The sequence below is a fragment of the Syngnathus floridae genome, unplaced genomic scaffold, assembly GCF_059516105.1.
Source record: "Syngnathus floridae isolate MCC-2025c unplaced genomic scaffold, RoL_Sflo_1.0 HiC_scaffold_44, whole genome shotgun sequence".
In the NCBI taxonomy this organism is placed as follows: Eukaryota; Metazoa; Chordata; class Actinopteri; order Syngnathiformes; family Syngnathidae; genus Syngnathus; species Syngnathus floridae.
The window spans coordinates 214,134-227,943 of NW_028284073.1; the positions used below are offsets into that span (position 1 = coordinate 214,134).

At 51.4% G+C, this 13,810-nt stretch overlaps 1 protein-coding gene and 1 long non-coding RNA gene across 2 annotated transcripts; both read right to left on the reverse strand.

Annotated features, from left to right (window-relative positions):
* Window positions 1-2,046: 2,046 nt before the first annotated feature.
* Window positions 2,047-3,022, reverse strand: LOC148378452 (janus kinase and microtubule-interacting protein 3-like). Its single transcript, XM_088367892.1, has 4 exons — window positions 2,909-3,022; window positions 2,615-2,677; window positions 2,430-2,528; window positions 2,047-2,340 (listed from the first exon to the last, which is right to left on the reverse strand). Exons 1-4 carry the CDS (start codon window positions 2,975-2,977, stop codon window positions 2,047-2,049), a joined length of 525 nt encoding a protein of 174 aa, XP_088224018.1. The 5' UTR covers window positions 2,978-3,022.
* A 359-nt stretch (window positions 3,023-3,381) lies between these two features.
* LOC148378453 (uncharacterized) lies at window positions 3,382-4,166 on the reverse strand. Its single transcript, XR_015855870.1, has 3 exons — window positions 3,761-4,166; window positions 3,606-3,676; window positions 3,382-3,469 (listed from the first exon to the last, which is right to left on the reverse strand). It is a non-coding gene; the product is annotated as an uncharacterized LOC148378453 (long non-coding RNA).
* Between the last annotated feature and the right edge of the window lie 9,644 nt (window positions 4,167-13,810).

Consider the following 13,810-nt stretch of genomic DNA (forward strand, 5'->3'; position numbering starts at 1 on the left):
GACTTAGTTATTATGCGTTGACATAATGGCGCACTGGTTAGCATGGCCACCTCTTAAGCATGATGATGCGGGTTCGACGCCTGATCAATGTTAGCATGGAGTGAGCTGAAGTGCATGGCGCTGAAGATTTGAATCTTTGAAATGCGCTGAGGTCTGACATATCAGGCAGAATGGTTTGCCATCACGTTCAACAAAAAATAGAAACTTTCCCACTCTGATTAAAACGTCCTGTGTTCATCTACGTATTTTCGTTTTGCTGTGCATCTTTTCCCTGCCATTTCGAGAGCCCAATTGACACTCATAGTTTAAAGAAATGTGTTTGCCCATCCTACTTTGTGGAATTTCACCACATGCGCTTTTGACCAAAATACCAAATTGAACTCAAGTGAAGCCAACACGCACAACCCCCCCCCCCCCCACACACACACACACACAAATGTTGATATGAACATAAAAGAGCCGCATGCGGTTCGGGAGTTGCGGCTTGGCCAAACCTGTACTATACAACTTTATTTGTATAAAATTTTCACAACAGCTGTCACACAAACAAAGCGGGAAAAACCGAAGACGTGCGTGTTCCGCCCACGCTGGATTTATTTGCACCTTTGAAAAGACACCGTATTGCCGCAGATGTGGCAAAGAGTACTTTTGGGCATCTGAGACGGAAGGATGTCCAAAGCATCACGTCACCTGCTCTGGTAGGCATGGTGGTGGGACGTTGAGGTCAACCGCTTTGGGGTTGGCTGACTCTTTGATCGCAGGATGCCACACACTTGAAGACAGAAGCAGAAAAGCAGAGCTAAATGCAAAATGTACTCACCGGTGACTCCAATTTTTTTCCCCCCTGAAGAAACAGCTGGACGGGTGGCCCCGGCTGGCCAGTGGGACTCTTGTTATTCTGACCCTTTTTAGTGCGCGTTTGGGGCAACAACCGTTTTTTGTGGCGCTCTCTTCTGGTTCAAAAGTGCCCTGCATGTGAATTTGCTTTTCCTGCCTTCTGATTGGATGAGCGCCGGTGTGACGCGGTGCCTCTGTCACCGTGGCGGGGGGTATACGTTGGCATCGGAGCGTCTGCCAACGTCTGAGACCGGCTGGCAGTGTATCGGAGGTGTCGAGTGCGGTGCCGCTGGAGCTCACTCACCAGCTGGTGTTAGGGCCACAGAATGAAGGCCAAGGAGAAGAATAGAAAGAGAAACAGAAACTTCTCCTCCAATTGTTTGATTTGTCTCTTCTGAGCTTCGATGAATTCTTTCAGCTCTTTGTTCCTCTAGGACGGACAAATGGAAAGTGGCATTCAAAAGCCAGTAAGCGTGCAAGTAAGTGCCGGGCTGGCTTTGGGCCCTTACCTGTTGCGCGCTGTGCAGCAGATCCATTCTCTCTTGGAGGATGCAAGCGTCGCGCTCCCTCAACTCGCACATCAGGGCTCGCTTCCATTGGTCCACGGCGCTCCTAAGCTCTTCTCTCTGATCCGCCGTCAGCACGTCATTCACGCCAGCGTGGCTGGCTTTTTCGCCGTCCGTGGCGGGGCAGTCCCGCTGCGGTAGCGCCTCGTACAACATGGCCTCCAGCTCCAGGATCCTCTGGGCCGCAATCCTCGTCCATCAGTGGTCCGGCGGGAGATTTGAGGGCGGCTTACCTTATGAGCCTGGTCCATGGAACACTTCCTGAAGTCCAACTCTTCATCCAGGTAGCCCTTCTGCTTGCAGAACATATCCTAGCACAGCTCAAGGTCAGAATTGTTGGGGCACATTGCCGGAGTTCCCCTTGGCTGATGTCGCGTGTCTGTCTACCTTCTCACTTTCAATGTCCAACATCTTCTGTTGAAGTGCTGACTTGGTCACTTTGATGTATTCTAACCACTGAGGAAAGGCTGCTGTCACATAAGCAGAATGCGAGAGCGTGCGTGGACGTGCGCGTTACCTTCTCGGCTAGGGTGAGAAGGGTCCTGGCGTGAATCACGACCACCTGCTCCTCGTTGGTGAGATTCTGCAAGAGCCCAAAGGCACAGCGTCAACAAGCTTCTTTCAGCGCAAAGCCTTCCAAAAGTCACATTTGAGCCGCCGAGTCTCGTGGAGTGCGAACATAAGGAGTTCGACATACACTTACGGCGTTATAGCCCAGGATGTCCAGCTTCTTCATCAGATCACTGATGACGATGTCCGGGGGAAAGGCGCAAGGAGCAATGTAAGGTGTTCTGGGACCTCGGGTTAAGGTTAGGGTTGCGAGGGACGCCTTACGTACGCTCACGCCCTCGGCCTCGCAGTAGATCTGCAAAGGGCTGAGGCCGTCTGGGAAACGGACTTGCAGAAACTTCAAGACGGGGGAGCGCCACTCCCTCTCCTGAAAGGCAGAGGCATGCATCCGTCCGTCCGTCCGTCCGTCCGTCCGTCACATCTCTGGCCTCAACACGCTTGTGCGAGTCTTCCCACCTCCAGCTCCAGGATGCGGAACTCAAGCAGTTCGTTTTGGTCTCGGATATCCTGGATGTGCTCTTTCAGACGCGCTTCTTCCGCCTCCATCCGCCTGACCTGAAAAGACAGTCAGACCTCATCTGCGGGGCTTCCCGACAGGTGTGACGCCAAGCGACTCCGCCCAGCGCCTTTCTTTCCGTCACCTTTTCGGCCAACTGCTGATTGCTCTGACGCAGCAGCTGCTTCTCCTCCACACACTTGACATTCTAGAAGAGACAAACGCGTGGACAGCTTTGGAATGTTGTGTCATTTTCATCCACAAATTCTTTGGTTGACTGGAAAATGACATTTGCTTTTCTCCGCATTTTCCCAGCCACGTTCGGGGGGGGGGGGGGGGGGGGGGGGGGGGGGGTTGGTCCAGTAATGCCAGACGGATGAGTGACTGAAGAATGTAGCTATTTTGTCTGAGAAAAAGGTGTGCTCATTGATGAGCTTACCTGTCCTTGTTGCTTCAGCGCTGACTCCAGATCTGCTACTCTGCTTTGATAGTGACCCATTTCTACCATCAGCTTTTCTCTGGTCTGAAAGGAGGAGGAGGGAGGCTCCTCCTCCTCCTTTCAGACCAGAGAACACCCGAGGCTGGGTGAGAACGGGGAGGCTGCGACCCGGCCGGGGGTTGCGGGAAGGGGCGCCACCTTGATCTCCTTCTCGGCGTCGTAGTCCCCTTTCGCTGGTCTGGGCTAGCAGAGCGTAGGCTCGTTGCAGCGCTTGATATTCTTGCGTCAGCTGGCGGTAGCGAAGCTCCGCCTCTTCATGCACACACCAATGCAACACAGCACTAGTACCAGAATCAGTCAGACCGGCGACAAAGCACCCGCGACGCAAAGACGAGTCCGATTCCAGGCTGAAGAGGAATGTTTGGTGCCAATACGCTGGCAGAAATGGCGGGCTACCTCTTCGGGTTCCGTGTCGGGGGTTCTGTCGGTGTGAAAAGACAAGGACGATCCGTCCGAGTCCACCAACACGTCTTCGTCGTAGCCGTAAAATGTTTCGATGACCTGCGGGCGCGGAAGCAAACATCTCTCTGAACAAACTGAAGCGACACCTCACGATGAATCGACGAGAGGAACGATAGCGAGAAAAAGGCCATTTCATCTTGCGCAACACCAAGCAGCCGCAAACAAACAGACTCACCTTGCAGGACCTCACGCTTTGTTCCTCCTCAGAGATTCTCGACGTCGGTATCGCAGCAGCAAATCTCTCTCCTGTCGACACAAATAATCCGCCTTTGAGATTCTTTGGATGCAAAGGGAACGAACGGCTCCGGCGCAGAAACAAACGCGACTCACAATGACATTTCTGACATGAGCTCCTGTCTCCAGAGCCTGAAAAACACGTCACCGGCGATGATTGGAGGGACGCTCGTCTTTTCCAAAAGTGACAACTACAGGGTGTGTCAGGGTTTTCCAGATTATCTTTATCGTATCATTGTGTTGCTTTGACTTTGACTGCGACCTGTAATAAATAATATTATTTATCCCTTATTTATCCCTATCGCTTATCCCTTCCTACACAAAGTCGTAAAACACCCCTTGCTATGTTTTGACTAGAGGTCAAGGGCTTCCTCTATTCAATCCACTCTTACACCCACCCTGTTTCTCTTAATTAAAATGCTCGTGCAGGAGCCGAGAGTCAGACTTCATTCGTACAACGGATGGACTCTCCACCTGCAGGTGTCCAAAAGAACTTACTTGTCTCCCGTGTGGTTCTTGCAAAATAAGTTGGAGCGAGCGCAACTCTAACAGGGTGCATTTTGCCACTAGCTGCCTACGGACAATGACGTCGCGCTCGCGGCTCATGGTTGACGGGCTGAGCAGCCGGGCAAGTCCGTCGTTTTCAGCGCACAGCGAGTGGCAAAGGCGCTGACAAAACGGGAGCTTTGAGCTGCTGAAAACGGCAAAACAAGTCTAAAGCGTGTTCAAACGCGTGCGCACAATGCTCCTGCTTGAAAGGTCGGAATTTAAGGGGCCAATTTTTTGGATGGCGGCCGCCGGCCAAGCTTTGGACGGAAAAGGTTTCCTGGCGACAGCGAGCGAGCGCGGCGCTGCCGTACGTGCACCGAGTCGCCTGCCTGAAGACCTTGGACAAGTCGTCGATGATGTGCCGCTGCTCCACAACTTGAAGGAACTCCATTTCACCGTCCTGCTGGCCGCAACCGCGGTCCAGGTCATTGAGCGAACTAGGCCTTCTCTATGATACACAAATGCAGTGGACTCTGTTGGCACGCCGCCGTTGTCCGCGTCAACTTACCAAGCTTGCCATCTCCTCGTTCTCCTGGGTGACAAAGCGCACTTTGTTTTCAAGGCGACTCGCTGCGCCGCTCAACTAATAAGCAAGCGCAATGGGTGCCTCGCTGGATGGCGCGCATCAAACGTAGCGCAAACCTTCAAGCGTGCCGTCAATAAATTACCAGTTCATTGCGCTCTTCAGAAAGCAGGGCGTTTCGATCCTCCAGTTTCCTGATGACTGCGCTGAGCTCAGCGATTTTCAGATGAAACCGTCGCGTGTCCCGATCCTCCTGAGACTGAAAACGCCCCGCAACACACACACACAAGCACTCGTTCAAAGTTCAAAACTGTTTTTGTGCTACCTTCCTCCAGCAACGAACTAAGTCATGCGTACTGCAAGTGTGTGATGAGGTGGCTTACGCAATGAAGAGGATTGCTAGTAGCGGCGTTGACCCCACTTCCAGGGTAGTTTAGGCCCGCCCTTTGGGAATCCCTCAGGGCAGCGATCTGCTGCTCGGCAGCCTGAGTCTGCAGCTGAAGGCGGTGGACGTGGCCGGCCCCAGGGCTTCATCCAAAACACTAACCGCTCTGTCTTTCAGCTTGATCTCATCCGTCTGGATGTACAAACGGGGAGCGCTCAGGCAGGCGGGCAAACTCATTTGCCAGAATTGTGACAAAAACAAAGAGAGCAACCGGCCAATTTTTTTCTTGAATCGACTAGAACACCTTTGCTGTGACAAAAGCGAAGCGAGCAACCGGACATTTTCTTCTTGTGAAATAGAATAGAATAGAATGCCTTAGGTGTCATTGCACTGCAGGTATACAACGAAATTGGGAACATAGCCACGCACCGCGCATCTGATCAGTCCTACCAGTCGGCGGATCTCCCTCTCGCAGTCTCTCTTGGTTCGGCTCAGCTCCTCCCGATGCTGGTGATGAGCCGATCGGAGCTCGGCCGCTCGGGACTGCCAGGCCTGCTGGGCCGCTGCCAGGGCTTCTTCCGCGCTCCTGGTGGAGGCGACACCGCTCGGTCTCCCGACACCGCCGCGTCTCCTCCACCTCCGCCAGCAAAGCGCCCCCCCTCCTCACCTGAGCAGACATTGCGCCACACCAGGCCGTTGAGACCGCAACGGAGCGCCGCGACGCTTACTGGGGACAAGCTACACAATACGGTAGCGGCCGCATCGAAGCCCGACGTGGCGTGCGGATAGTCAGACACGGATAGAGCGGATCACCTTGTCCATGGAGCCGTCCCTCAGGCTGAGGACCAAGGCATTCAGTCGCTGGATCTCTCCATCTTTGATTTTGATCACTCTCATCAGCTCCATTTCATGCTGCCGCAGTAATGTCTCCCTGGTAATGGCTAACTCTTTCTGCTTCTCCTCATGGAGTTTGCTTTTGAGTTCCGTCATGGCGGCGGTGGCACGGTGGTGCTCCGCCCGCAGGTCCTGACTTCTCTCTCTCTCCAGACAGCTGACCTGACATGACTTAGACTTAGACAAACTTTATTGTCATCTTGTCTGCACATGGTGCATACAAAACGAAATTCCGTTGCATACGTCTTACAACAAAGTAGTGATATTGCAGTTGAATAGAAGTAACATATCCTATGAAAATATATATATATACATATATACTATATATATATATATATATATATATTAAAAATAAGTATAAAGTGCAGCAGTGATAATTATGCAATAGTGCAAGTAGGCAAAACAGTATTCAAGAGTGTGCAGAGGAATGCTAAACCATGTATTAAACTTCTATTTAAAGGGTTTATACAAGTTCAGTAAAGTTGGTAGTGCGAGATAGTGCAAGATAGAGGTCCGTAGTGTCATAAAGTACAGTTCTGTGAATGTGTGATGCAGAGTTCAGTTTAGAGCTCAACAGTTCTAGTGTTCAACAGTCTGATGACAGCAGGGAAAAAGCTGTTGCAGAACCTGGTGGACCTGCAGCGGATGCTGCAAACCTCTTCCCAGAGGGCAGCAGGGAGAACAGTCCATGGTGGGGGTGTGATGGGTCATTGATGATGTTACGGGCACGGGACATGCAGCGCTGAGATGAAATGTCCTGAATGGAGGGAAGAGGAGCCCCTATGATCCTCTCTGCTGTCCTCACCACTCTCCTCACGTTCTTCCAATCGGAGGCGGTGCAGCCTCCACACCACACAGAGAGACAGCTTGTCAGAATGCTCTCTATGGTGCTCCTGTAGAACGTCCTCATGATGGGTGGGGGCAGGTGGGCTCTCCTCATCCTCCGCAGGAAGTACAAGCGCTTCTGTGCCCTCTTGACCAGTGCCGTAGTGTTCATAGTCCAGGTGAGGTCTTCTGTGATGTGGACCCCCAGGAATTTGGTGGTGCTGACCACCTCCACAGCTGAGCTGTTGATGATCAGTGGAGCGTGGTGAGGCTGTTTTTTCCTGAAGTCGACGATGATCTCCTTCATCTTCTCCTCATTCAGGATCAGGCTGTTTTCTCTGCACCAGCCCACCAGCTGCTCCACCTCCTCTCTGTAGTCCAGGTCGTTGTTGTCTCTGATGAGCCCCACCACCGTTGTGTCGTCTGCTGACTTCACGATGTGATTGGTGGTGAACCTGAGGACGCAGTCGTGTGTCATCAGGGTGCACAGCAGGGGGCTCAGGACGCAGCCCTGAAGGGAGCCTGTGCTGAGGGTGATGACATCAGAGGTGTTCTGTCCGACCCGGACTGACTGAGGTCTGTTGGTGAGGAAGTCTAGCAGCCAGTTGCGAAGGGGGGTGTTGAAGCCCAGGTGTTCCAATTTTCCTACCAGATGCTGTGGGATGATGGTGTTAAACGCTGAGCTGAAGTCCAGGAACAGCCTCCGCACATGGGTGTTCTTCTCCTCCAGGTGAGCCAGGCTCAGGTGAAGAACGGAGGAGATGGCGTCCTGAGTGGAGCGGTTTTGCCGGTCGGCAAACTGGAACGGGTCAAATAATAGGGGGAGTCTGGAAACGATGTGACCTTTAAGCAGCCTTTCGAAGCACTTCATCATAACCGGAGTCAGTGCAACAGGCCGGTAATCATTAAATGAGGTGATTTGAGGTTTCTTCGGCACCGGAATGATGGAGGCAGTCTTAAAGCACGCCGGCACTGTGGCTTGGCCCAGCGAGGTGTTAAAAATGTCTGTGATGACCCCAGCCAGATGACTTGCACATTCCCTGAACACACGCCCAGGAATGTTGTCGGGGCCAGGGGCCTTACAGGGGTTGACTCTCCTCAGGGTCTTCAACACATCGGCGGAGTCAAGGCAGAGTACCTCCTCTTCCTGATGGGGGACAGTTTTAACTGCTGGAGTGCCGTTTAGTGCCTCGAACCTCCCAAAGAAGTTATTTAGACCATTTAGAAAGTCAGCATCAACTACACCCACCGGGGGGGGGGAGGGTGAGTTGTAGTCTGTAATCGCCCGTATGCCTTGCCACATACTCCTGATGTTTTTGACGTCGTGGAAACGATCCTGAAATTTTCGACTGCGGTCTCGCTTCGCTATCCTGATGGCACGGTTCAAGTTGGCTCTCGCTGTCCTCAGTGTCTCCTTGTCGCCAGACTTGAAGGCAGAGTTCCGCGCTCGTAGCGTTTGACGTACCTCCTCAGTCATCCAGGGTCGTTGGTTGCCCCGGGTGATGATATTCTTAGTGGTGCTGACGTCCTCGGTGCATTTGTTGATGTAGGCTGACACAGTCATGGCACACGCATGTCTAATCTACATCGGGAAAACTGGGAGGGAGGGAGGCAGGCAGGGAGGCAGGCAGGGAGGCAGGCAGTGTCTGTCTGTTGAGGTTTTCACCTTGTTCTTCTCCTGCTGAAGTTCTAACTGGACGTCCATCAGTTTGGTTCTCAGCTCGTCATTGGCGGCCTGAAGGGCGTCCGTTCGCTCCGCCTTGGCCCGCCCTGCCGGAGCTCGTTTGGACATCTCTTACTCGAGTCTCGCCCGGTCGTCAGTCAGAGATCACAACATTTGTACCTGGAGAGCACAAACGCAGCGCTGTTTTCCACTGGCTTCGAACTCAACTTCAATCGGTACCGTAACTTACAACATCATAAACATAGAACTAGCTTGACTTATTCATTGAATAAATGCATTTGGTTCTTCAAAACTGCATCACGCAACATAGCGTGACCGAGACGGCCGTTATCCACCTGCGTGAAGTTATTTGGTGAAATGAATGAGATGTTTAAGACACCATCGTTCTGTCTCTATGTAGATGAAGGTAAATAATCGATTGCTGAAGGTCCAAAGGTGTTGTGATAAACAAATAAACATATTAGTGATTAGTGACATATTTGTGATAAACATATTAGGCAGGATAATCACATATGTTAACGTGACTGCCCACACTGTATTTATTTATGGTTATTTGTTAAATCGAGTACTGTTAGACATGAAATAGGAAGTGTTTAACATAAATGGAAGACGAAAGGGGTACTCACCATTGTAGCTCCTGCTGGTCAATGATACGAGCCTCTTCTTGCAGTGGAAAACATACAGCCAACAAACACCGTGGAACCTAAAGGAATGAAATTAAACATTAACATTTAGCCTCAACCAACATTCACAGATACAACGCAACGCAAACTACACAAACGTAAATCTTTTTAAACACAATGAGTTGTACTTACCGTGTACGCTCTAGACGGTCCACTTGCAAGCGGAAAATAAAGATATTTCTGTTGATAATCGTCGTGTTTGTATCCGGTGTCTCGCTCAAGGCCATTGCGCCCACAGATTTGAATTTTGGCGAGAGTTCAGCCTATTGACGTCATTTCCGCGGTGTAATACCCGCATATCTGAAACGGCAAAGTTAAGAGTAGAGTTAAATAAAGTTTTTAGTCAACGCAATAATTTACAACCGTTGACCAGTCGAAATAATCGTCGAAATTTGGCGTCTGTGGCTGGAAGCAGACGCCGAGTTCGACATTCCTCCCAAACGCCACACTCCCTTGCTTTTCAGGGCTAAAAAAAAACAGTTGTAATTACCTTGTACGCTCTAGACGGTCAAGTTGCAAGCTGAAAACAAAAATATTTGCCTTGTTAGTCATCGTGTTACTAACAGCTGTGTCTTGTTTGCCAGAACTGCCGCTTTCCTACTTCCTGTTGCAAGCCACGCCCACGGATTATAATTTTGCCGTGAGTTCCGCCTATTGACGTCATGTCCGCGTCACATGACTGCGACGTAATATTATCTAAAACTGTTTGTGCGGTATTGTGTTGTTCTGTGCGGTATTGTGTTATTCTGTGCGGCGTCGTGTTGTTCTGTGCGGCGTCGTGTTGTTCAGTGCGACGTCGTGTTGTTCAGTGCGGCATGGTGTTGTTCAGTGCGGCATGGTGTTGTTCAGTGCGGCATGGTGTTGTTCAGTGCGGCATAATGTTGTTCAGTGCGGCATAATGTTGTTCAGTGCGGCATGGTGTTGTTCAGTGCGGCATGGTGTTGTTCAGTGCGGCATGGTGTTGTTCAGTGCGGCATAATGTTGTTCAGTGCGCCATAATGTTGTTCAGTGCGGCATGGTGTTGTTCAGTGCGGGATGGTGTTGTTCAGTGCAGGATGGTGTTGTTCAGTGCGGCACGGTGTTGTTCAATGCGGCATGGTGTTGTTCAGTGCGGGATGGTGTTGTTCAGTGCGGCATGGTGTTGTTCAGTGCGGCATAATGTTGTTCAGTGCGGCATGGTGTTGTTCAGTGCGGCATGGTGTTGTTCAGTGCGGCATGGTGTTGTTCAGTGCGGCATGGTGTTGTTCAGTGCGGAATGGTGTTGTTCAGTGCGGCATGGTGTTGTTCAGTCCGGGATGGTGTTGTTCAATGCGGGATCGTGTTGTTCAGTGCGGGGTGGTGTTGTTCAGTGCGGGATGGTGTTGTTCAGTGCGGCATGGTGTTGTTCAATGCGGCATGGTGTTGTTCAGTGCGGGATGGTGTTGTTCATTGCGGCATGGTGTTGTTCAGTGCGGCATGGTGTTGTTCAGTGCGGCATGGTGTTGTTCAGTGCGGCATAATGTTGTTCAGTGCGGCATGGTGTTGTTCAGTGTGGAAAGGTGTTGTTCAGTGCAGGATGGTGTTGTTCAGTGCGGCATGGTGTTGTTCAATGCAGGATCGTGTTGTTCAGTGCAGCATAATGTTGTTCAGTGCAGCATGGTGTTGTTCAGTGCGGCATGGTGTTGTTCAATGCGGCATGGTGTTGTTCACTGCGGGATGGTGTTGTTCAATGCGGGATCGTGTTGTTCAGTGCGGCATAATGTTGTTCAGTGCAGCATGGTGTTGTTCAGTGCGGCATGGTGTTGTTCAGTGCGACATAATGTTGTTTAGTGCGGCATAATGTTGTTCAGTGCGGCATAATGTTGTTCAGTGCGGCATGGTGTTGTTCAGTGCGGCATGGTGTTGTTCAGTGCGGCATGGTGTTGTTCAGTGCAGGATGGTGTTGTTCAGTGCGGCATGGTGTTGTTCAATGCGGCATGGTGTTGTTCAGTGCGGCATGGTGTTGTTCAGTGCAGGATGGTGTTGTTCAGTGCGGCATGGTGTTGTTCAGTGCGGCATGGTGTTGTTCAGTGCAGGATGGTGTTGTTCAATGCGGGATCGTGTTGTTCAGTGCGGCATGGTGTTGTTCAGTGCGGCATGGTGTTGTTCAGTGCGGCATAATGTTGTTCAGTGCGGCATGGTGTTGTTCAGTGCGGCATGGTGTTGTTCAGTGCGGCATGGTGTTGTTCAGTGCGGCATGGTGTTGTTCAGTGCGGCATAATGTTGTCCAGTGCGCCATAATGTTGTTCAGTGCGGCATGGTGTTGTTTAGTGCGGGATGGTGTTGTTCAGTGCAGGATGGTGTTGTTCAGTGCGGCATGGTGTTGTTCAATGCGGCATGGTGTTGTTCAGTGCGGGATGGTGTTGTTCAGTGCGGCATGGTGTTGTTCAGTGCGGCATAATGTTGTTCAGTGCGGCATGGTGTTGTTCAGTGCGGCATGGTGTTGTTCAGTGCGGCATGGTGTTGTTCAGTGCGGAATGGTGTTGTTCAGTGCGGCATGGTGTTGTTCAGTGCGGGATGGTGTTGTTCAATGCGGGATCGTGTTGTTCAGTGCGGGGTGGTGTTGTTCAGTGCAGGATGGTGTTGTTCAGTGCAGGATGGTGTTGTTCAGTGCGGCATGGTGTTGTTCAATGCAGGATCGTGTTGTTCAGTGCAGCATAATGTTGTTCAGTGCAGCATGGTGTTGTTCAGTGCGGCATGGTGTTGTTCAATGCGGCATGGTGTTGTTCAGTGCGGGATGGTGTTGTTCAGTGCGGCATGGTGTTTTTCAGTGCGGCATAATGTTGTTCAGTGCGGCATGGTGTTGTTCAGTGCGGCATGGTGTTATTCAGTGCAGGATGGTGTTGTTCAGTGCGGCATGGTGTTGTTCAATGCAGGATCGTGTTCAGTGCAGCATAATGTTGTTCAGTGCAGCATGGTGTTGTTCAGTGCGGCATGGTGTTGTTCAATGCGGCATGGTGATGTTCACTGCGGGATGGTGTTGTTCAATGCGGGATCGTGTTGTTCAGTGCGGCATAATGTTGTTCAGTGCAGCATGGTGTTGTTCAGTGCGGCATGGTGTTGTTCAGTGCGACATAATGTTGTTTAGTTCGGCATAATGTTGTTCAGTGCGGCATAATGTTGTTCAGTGCGGCATGGTGTTGTTCAGTGCGGCATGGTGTTGTTCAGTGCGGCATGGTGTTGTTCAGTGCAGGATGGTGTTGTTCAGTGCGGCATGGTGTTGTTTAATGCGGCATGGTGTTGTTCAGTGCGGGATGGTGTTGTTCAGTGCAGGATGGTGTCGTTCAGTGCGGCATGGTGTTGTTCAGTGCGGAATGGTGTTGTTCAGTGCGGCATGGTGTTGTTCAGTGCGGCATGGTGTTGTTCAGTGCAGGATGGTGTTGTTCAATGCGGGATCGTGTTGTTCAGTGCGGCATGGTGTTGTTCAGTGCGGCATGGTGTTGTTCAGTGCGGCATAATGTTGTTCAGTGCGGCATGGTGTTGTTCAGTGCGGCATGGTGTTGTTCAGTGCGGCATGGTGTTGTTCAGTGCGGCATGGTGTTGTTCAGTGCGGCATAATGTTGTCCAGTGCGCCATAATGTTGTTCAGTGCGGCATGGTGTTGTTTAGTGCGGGATGGTGTTGTTCAGTGCAGGATGGTGTTGTTCAGTGCGGCATGGTGTTGTTCAATGCGGCATGGTGTTGTTCAGTGCGGGATGGTGTTGTTCAGTGCGGCATGGTGTTGTTCAGTGCGGCATAATGTTGTTCAGTGCGGCATGGTGTTGTTCAGTGCGGCATGGTGTTGTTCAGTGCAGCATGGTGTTGTTCAGTGCGGCATGGTGTTGTTCAGTGCGGAATGGTGTTGTTCAGTGCGGCATGGTGTTGTTCAGTGCGGGATGGTGTTCAATGCGGGGTCGTGTTGTTCAGTGCGGGGTGGTGTTGTTCAGTGCAGGATGGTGTTGTTCAGTGCAGGATGGTGTTGTTCAGTGCGGCATGGTGTTGTTCAATGCAGGATCGTGTTGTTCAGTGCAGCATAATGTTGTTCAGTGCAGCATGGTGTTGTTCAGTGCGGCATGGTGTTGTTCAATGCGGCATGGTGTTGTTCAGTGCGGGATGGTGTTGTTCAGTGCGGCATGGTGTTTTTCAGTGCAGCATAATGTTGTTCAGTGCGGCATGGTGTTGTTCAGTGCGGCATGGTGTTGTTCAGTGCGACATAATGTTGTTCAGTGCGGCATAATGTTGTTCAGTGCGGCATGGTGTTGTTCAGTGCGGCATGGTGTTGTTCAGTGCGGCATGGTGTTGTTCAGTGCGGCATGGTGTTGTTCAGTGCAGGATGGTGTTGTTCAGTGCAGGATGGTGTTGTTCAATGCGGCATGGTGTTGTTCAGTGCGGGATGGTGTTGTTCAGTGCAGGATGGTGTTGTTCAGTGCGGCATGGTGTTGTTCAGTGCGGAATGGTGTTGTTCAGTGCGGCATGGTGTTGTTCAGTGCGGCATGGTGTTGTTCAGTGCAGGATGGTGTTGTTCAATGCGGGATGGTGTTGTTCAGTGCGGGATGGTGTTGTTCAGTGCAGGATGGTGTTGTTCAGTGCGGCATGGTGTTGTTCAA